Source organism: Bactrocera tryoni, chromosome 1 (assembly GCF_016617805.1).
Source record: "Bactrocera tryoni isolate S06 chromosome 1, CSIRO_BtryS06_freeze2, whole genome shotgun sequence".
Taxonomy (NCBI): domain Eukaryota; kingdom Metazoa; phylum Arthropoda; class Insecta; order Diptera; family Tephritidae; genus Bactrocera; species Bactrocera tryoni.
Window position 1 is genome coordinate 18,985,650 of NC_052499.1, and position 7,717 is coordinate 18,993,366.

Consider the following 7,717-nt stretch of genomic DNA (forward strand, 5'->3'; position numbering starts at 1 on the left):
TGAAAATTTTTACGTATTGGTATTGACGATGCTCGAACCAGAGAATTTTTTATACCCACCAAATTTCTTTGCGGTATTCTAGAGGCTCTCTCTTCTCCAACTCTGACCATAAATTGTAGTTCTATAGATTCAAGTCTGCACCTGCAGTCGGCCAAGCATCTGCAGCTGTGAAACCAGGAATATTGCTTGCAAGCCACTGCTGAGTGGTTTCTGACTACTGTGCTGGAACTTGCTGGACGATCCAACGCTTTCAGTCGAAGAGAGTATTGCTTGAACCTTTCTGGTGCACTTTTTCTCCCAATTTTAACCCATTTTCCACAGAAGTGTAGAGCCGCAGAGCCTTTGTAGGAGACTCCCCACCAAACCACTACAGCAGCTGAATGGTGACCACGTCGAACCTTTGGATTAACTTTTTTTACGTACATTGTTGTTGTTTGTCATTTTATCTATTAAAAACTCTACATTGTTTTAAACTTAGTAACAGAAGTCATGGCAAGACTAACTATTAGATGCTCTTTCATACGAAGCTGCTTTTGCTGAAGTGCGAGTGGTTACTAGGCATTTTCTTTCTAGTTTATATCGAGTACTTTGTCGGGCTGAGTGGACTACATGTTATTAGTAGTGTATTGAAGCTAAAGGACTGCGGCTAAACCTTGTGTAATGCAATGCGGATACCATTTAATGGCAAGTAGTGTATGTCAAAATGCTTATGCACTTGTTTTTGAGCAAATATGTGTATATGTGGGTACAGATATTCCTTCAATTTCAGTAGAAAAGTAACGGTTAATAGTAAAAAAGAAAAAAGACTATGCACAACCTCGTTATTAACTAGTACTCATGTTAATTATGAAATTGGAAGATCATAAATATTTCGTTATTTTCATTAATTTGTTCATAATCATATTTGTTGTTATTGTTTTGATTGTTTTATTGAAAATTTAGGAATATGTATGCAATTAACATGATTTGGTAAATTAGTAAATTATTTGGAATTTTTGTAAACCAGCTGGTGAGTATAAATTGTCGGTGAATTTTAATTCCATTTATTGAGAATGGGAAAAAAGGGAAAATGTCAAATGCAATGAAGTTGACCTTGAGCAGCTGCAGAGTGCCATATGACAATAAAAAGCAAAACAGAGCACTTTAATTGCATTTGTAGACGTAAATATTGAATTTACGTAAATAATTATCTCCAAAATTTTTTTTCGATTCTTTTCTGCCATTGCAATAACAAACTACGTAAATAGACCTGCTGCTTAGATTAATTCGGCCATTGTCAGTGGACTCGGCAGAACTCGCTAAAAACATTGGATAAATATTTTTTGTGAATCTAACAACAATAACAACAACTATGCACAGCTTAATTAACAAAGCATAAAGTTTGGTTTTAAATATTATTTTCTTTGAAATATTTTGATAATTACATAACAAAAGTGAAAGCAATTATTTCCGCAAGAAATAGCAACAATGCACAAAAAATAGCCACTATTTTTATTACGCAAATTTTTGCTTAATAATTTTTATTTTATTTTAACTGCATTTATAATTACTTGAAAAGCCCTAAAATGCAAAAAACGTTTAATATACATACTAATGTAAGAATTCATTGCAGAACCATGCGAATATAATTATTTATACATACATATGTATGTATAACATACTATGCGTTTGTGCCTATACTACTTAATTTGTTTTTATATGCGAGTTAATATTTTTTTTTATTATTTCAATTTATTATTTATTATGCGAGAATATCATTTTTTAATAATTTAAAATTTTTTTCCATATATTTGAATTTTTATATTATTTTTATTTGCGTATAGCATAACTACGCAGCGTTTAATTTATAAATATAGTAGTGGTAAATATGAATTGGTTTGCATTGCTGCATAACATTTACATTTACAAATATTAAAAAAAACGGAGTTACTAAATGTATGCGTTAGAAGAGATGACGCTGGTTGTGCAGCGCGTTTTAAACAACCGATGCGACCCATTTAAATTTGCTGCTACTCTGCACTTCGTGATGATAGAAATTGCACTCCAATTTGTTGATGCAATTTTTGCCAAAGCGACATGGCTTGGGATGGTAGAAGGTGCAACCCACCTTTGTGCAAGTGGGATAGTATTTGCACATGGTGGTGCTGGCGGCTGCTGTGGCTGAAATCGATTTATAGTTCTGCACAGGCACGACATGTGAAGCTGAAGAAGAAAAATACCGAAAGAATTAATTAATTAGTGTTTCTAATTTGACAATTTGCGTTCACAACAAAAGTATTAAATTCGGTTGCGCTAAAGCTATAACAAACACCCTTTCACAGATACAAAACCACACAAGAACATGATTTGATCGTTCAATTTGTATGGCAGATATACGCTTTATTAACCCGATTTCGACGGTTAAAGTTATAAATATACACTTACATAAGGGGGGCGCCTGTGGCACCAGTTGCGCCGGATCCCTGGGACCGCTGTGCGCATAATTACAATCCAGATTTGTGCAAGCGAGATCATATTTGCAATGCGGATGCGAGTACAAGCATTTGTCGGCGAATTTGCAATTCGGGAAACTTTTACACGGTGCAGTCGGGTGATAAAAGTCGCAGAATTGTTTGGTGCAGTTCGGATGGTATTTACAGCGCTCCTTCGTTTTCATAATACGCCCAGCAGACGAGTCCAAGGTGACAGAGCTCACTGTAAGATAAAAAATACATATTATTTTAACTTTGAAATTAGCTTAAAGTTACAACAAAAATTTACTTACACGACGGTATGTTGTCATACTTTTTCGCCTCCACATTGCGTGTTGAGATCTTGCGTCGCTCCTCGCCGCTATGTCGCTCAGCGGAATAATCACGTGAGGCTGCACGTTCGCGCTCACGATTGTGTTGTTCGTGTTCGCGTTCTCGTTCACGCCCCCTCTCGCGCATGCGTGTGCTATCGTCGCTTCTGGAACGCCGCTTATGTACCGGCTGCTCCACCACTTCATCATCATCAATATCGCTGTCGTCCATGGCACGCGCTCTGCCCTCATACTGGCTGCTGTTGGAGCTGCGTTTGCGTTTGGGCGGTGTGCGTGACTCCTTGCGCGTGTTGGGTTTGCGCAACGTTGGTGGCGTGGTTGAACGCTCGGGCTGTTGGTTACGCTCCACGCTATGTGTGCGCTTGTGTTTGCGTTGTTGACTGCCGTTACCCACAACAATGGTGGAGGATAACTTTTTGGGGCTCATCTCCTCATCGTCTGTGTCATTCTTAATAATAATCTTTTTGACCTCTTTTGGTTTGCGATAAGTTTCGACTAAATCGGAGCGTCTTAGTGGCGGTGTTGCCGGCAATGAATTGGATGATTCGTGATCGCTAAAACGTGACACCGTTGACGAGGGCATTACTTTGGCTGAGAGGCGTGATTTGATGCTGGCGCGACGGCTGTGCTCATTTTCTTGTGCGCCCGAACGTGGTCGTGATGCTTGTGTTGATTTTGTTGTTGTGTTTGTAGTTGACGATGCTTCGGCACGTTTGGAACGCGCCACCGAGGAGGATGAGGAGACTTCTTGCACTGGCGATTCGGAACGTACACGCTTCAGGGCAGCCTTTGCGCGCGACATGAACTTCAAAGCCGCTTTCTCATCTGCAATTTAGAATACAAAAAAGTCAATTAAGTCAACTGTAGCCGTAACTAAACACATTACAACTTAATCGCCGACTGAAAGCGTCTAACTCACCATTAAGCGTAACCACAAATTGTGTTTTCCTTTGTTGCGCTTTATCGGCTGTTTGCTGTGCACTGCCGTTCCCCTCCTCTGCAACTTCGTCGGAGCTGTGTAAAACAAAAGTAGTTTTTAAGGACAAAAAACATGAATAACTGGTTAATAACGGTAAAAATAATAGTAAAACTCACTCTCCGCTTTCCTGTTCCTCATTCTTTATGCGTATCATTTGCGGCACATACATGTAATTGATGTTGGAGTCAACGCGTTGGAACACCGTACCTGGTACGTACTTCTCCTCCACTTCTTCGGACTCCTCTATCTCCTCCGCATCACTATGCGCCTGCTCTTCTACCTCCATCTCGTCGATTTGTGCGCGTCGTCGCTTTTGTAGCGGCATATCGCTTTCCACCTTGATGACAAGATTTTGTGTGGCTCGTCTGAACAAATTGGAGCTTGTTGCCGATGTGGAAGTGACTTTGGCACCGCGTTTCAAGCGCTCACGATAAGCTTTGGTATACAATTTACGCTCGTCTGTTGGATCTTGAACGATGTTACTCACTTTATTCGACACTGCCTTTTCTTCTTTTTGACGTGCCTTTATGATGGTCGAGCGTTGTGCTTCGGCGACGGCGCGTAGAAGTAATGTCTTGCAGGCCTGCTTGCTGGGTGAGACTGGCGCGCGTGGTTTAATTTTTATAATCGAATTCAATGATTTATCCTCATCCTCGGAGGATTCCACTGGTTTCACGGGCGCCACAATAACACGTGAGCCGATGCGTTGCCGCTGTGTTTGTTGCGAGTGCGAGACCTTAGACTCTTCATCATCACTACTCTCATCGCTATCCGTAGACGACGCACTAGTTGATGAGTTCATTTCCACGTCGAGCTTCTTTTCAGCGACGATATTCTTATTGGCATAATTTGGTTTCACAGTAGCCGATACCGTTATGTTGGGCAGTGTACGCGTTTCATTATTGGTTGTAGTGCGTCTTAATATTGGCGATAATGAGCGTCGCATGCGGGGTACACTGCCTTTACGCCTATTTTCCACTGTATCACGACTACGTTCTCGACCACGCTCTCTAGGACGTTCACGTTCGCGTTCTAAATCACGGTCTTTACGCCTATCTTCACTTCTACCGCGGAGTCGAGCTGGCAGTCGACTTCTTTCACGTTCTCGCTCACGGACATGATCGCGCTCGCGTTGACGTTCCCGCTCCCTTTCTTTTTCACGTTCACGTTCACGTTCCCGTTCACGCTCACGTTCCCTATTTCTATCATGTTCTCTTTCACGTTCACGTTCGCCTTCGCGCTCCCTATTGCGTTCATTATCATTATCTTTTCGCCGGAACGAGGGTACAAAGAGTTGTTTGTCCTCACGCGTGCGACGCTGTTGTTGGTTTTGCTGTTGCGCCTCACGAACTGCTGGGGGACGTATGCCCAACCGTTCATGTACTGGCTTCTTGGGCACATCAAAGGTTGAATCGTGTCTATCACGTTCATGTTCGCGATTTCGTGACTTTTCACGTTCCTGGCTATGTTGTTTTTGTAGCATTAATTGACTACTTCGTACATTAGTAGTACTTTGCAGTTCACTGGTGCTGCTCGGTTTTGTAACCACACAGTTCGTCTGCGGTGGTGGTGTAAAATGTGCGGACCTGTCAGATGCCTCATTTTCGTGCAAATTTGTTTCATCACTCTTCTTTTCGCCGGCATCAAAAATAATTGGACTGCGCCGTTTGCTACCTCGTTGTTCTGTTATTGTTTGCGTAGGCTGCAAATAAGATAAAACATTAATGAAATGCTAAATATAAATGTTTAAATAATGTGTATACCGTCTCCACCGCTTTTGGACTAAGATTTTCAACTTCCTCTTCAGTACCATCTTCTTTCAAATTTATGAAATCCTCGTCATCACTGTTGTCTTCCAGTTCGCCCAATTGGCGTAAATGCTTTTTGGCGGCGTATATTTTCTTTTGTATTTCAGCTAACTCAGCCAAGTCTTTCTCTCGATTGCCACTGATCACGGGAGCAGTTGTGCTGACTTTTTTACTAATACTAGTAGAACTATCACCACTAGCACCATTATAACGCTGCTCTTTGCCTACTGTGGTATTCGCAGCCATAGCTGCTTTCTCATTAGACAACTTGGTTGCTAAATTTTTAGTTGTTTCACCACTTGCTGTTTTGTTGCCACTTTTAGCTTTTTTTATATGCGTTGCCGCTTCAGCTGTTGTATTCAGATTTTTCTTAGCCTTCTCCAAAAACACATCCGCAAAGACGTCGGTTATAGAGTTAATTGGTGGCACTGTTGGTGTGCTTAATGACGCTGATTTTTCAGTTGTATTTACAGCAGCACTTTGCACTTCCTCTGCGGCTTTTTTGGATGTTGATATTTTTCTCTCTTTTTTATTACCCTTACGCTCCTTTTTGCTTGTAACGTCTTGCTTAGGCTCTGCCTTGCGTTTTTTTGTGGCTATATATAAAATAAATTCAAAAATAGTAAAATGAGTATTTAGATATATTTCGCATTTATGAATTTCTTACCAATAGTTGCAGGTAATGTCACTTCTTGCAATTTTTGCAGCACTTCATGTAGCCACGTTACAAAAAGCTCTGTTTGTGAGCCTAGAAAGAGGTTGAGGTCGGCGATCATTTGTTGTTTGGAACGCTTGTTCGCTACCATAATCATCACATAATCCGGCAGCTCATCGTCTATGTAGCCTGCTGTGCCACCAGTACCTAACTCTACGAGTTTGGCCTTAACGGCACTCTGTAATAAAACAATACAATGAATTTAAATATTATTGCAACTGTTTTACAATTTATCTGGGCGCTTAATCAATAAATGTTTGATATTGAAAATACTAAAACAGCAGCATACAACTTTTCATAGCCTATATATTTTGATACTGAAAATTATATTTTCAAACATTTTCTTTGTACAGACACTTATGCCGAGCCACATACCCGCATTTTCTGGCCGATTTCACTGCCGAAATTTTCCATTTTTATCAGAAAAATATAGAAATTATGAAAATCTCGTATCCTTTCTCCTTAATGTCGACTGTGAAAAATATTAATATTGACTGACAGAAATTCGGTGCAAACGTCAAATAAATAAATAAGTAGGTAGCGAAATCAACGCGAGTTGCAGTCTGTAATCACCATCTCTAAAAGTGTGGTGAATATAAAAGAGAGAAGAGTTGTAAATGAAATACCTTGAAGATGCATATTAATATGTTATACCTTTTTGTTCGTAAGATGCTTGGCTGGTTAAGCTTTTATCATGAAATTCTTTTCTTTAATAATTGTCTAAAAATGCTGTAATTATTATAAACACTTAAAGCGATTACAATGTAATAAAAAACAAATAAATATGGGATCTTAACGAAAACATACATTCATTAATTGTTAAATAATACACCTAAAATAAATCACCTGGCCTTTTATAGTAATATGTATCATTAAAAAAACATATGTGTATTAACTAACAATTTTAAAAAATTATAATAAATTATGAAAAAAAATTATTTACAATATTCACTGTATGTTTTTATTAAAATATTTTACCTCATAAACAAAACATTTTTTGAAAAAAATATATAATGACTTATCATTCATTGTGTTGCCATATATTTTTTTTGCTTAGAGCATTGGTTTTTAATTAAATAATATTGAAATAAAAGTTTAGTTCAAAATTGGTTTATAAATAAAAATTTATGATATATAAGCATAGCATTTTGTCAAAACGGTATTTAAGTTTACTTTTGTTTATTCGAACGATTTCAATAGGATTAAAATTTTAAAATTATTTTTGATGAAGATTTTCGATATTACAAAAAAATATATTTGAAGGCATATTATTCAAATAATTATTTATAAATGTATTATTTGCAACCCTGGCTACAGATAGGATATATATAAAAAATTTGAAGTCACCACGGTGATTACTGATGACAGTAACCAACTTCCTGGAAACTCCTTTTAAATTCTTGCGGTTAAAA

The 7,717-nt window shown here is 38.5% G+C and overlaps 1 protein-coding gene across 1 annotated transcript; it reads right to left on the minus strand.

Annotated features, from left to right (window-relative positions):
• Positions 1–1,749: 1,749 nt before the first annotated feature.
• On the minus strand, positions 1,750–6,781 carry LOC120776482 (zinc finger CCCH domain-containing protein 13). The gene is made up of 8 exons (XM_040107161.1): positions 6,681–6,781; positions 6,258–6,483; positions 5,546–6,186; positions 3,899–5,484; positions 3,723–3,817; positions 2,765–3,628; positions 2,425–2,694; positions 1,750–2,202 (listed from the first exon to the last, which is right to left on the minus strand). The coding sequence occupies exons 1-8, from the start codon at positions 6,717–6,719 to the stop codon at positions 1,976–1,978; spliced, it is 3,948 nt and encodes a 1,315-aa protein (XP_039963095.1). The 5' UTR covers positions 6,720–6,781; the 3' UTR covers positions 1,750–1,975.
• Positions 6,782–7,717: the final 936 nt, after the last annotated feature.

Bases quoted from the DNA above. Each gene is read 5' to 3' on its own strand.
- LOC120776482 (XM_040107161.1), bottom strand. From the start codon at position 6,719: ATGGAAAATTTCGGCAGTGAAATCGGCCAGAAAATGCGG. The intron at 5,485-5,545 runs GTATACACATTA...TCTTATTTGCAG, and splicing joins GTCCAAAAGCGGTGGAGACG to CCTACGCAAACAATAACAGA. The intron at 2,203-2,424 runs GTAAGTGTATAT...TTTCTTCTTCAG, and splicing joins GCCACAGGCGCCCCCCTTAT to CTTCACATGTCGTGCCTGTG.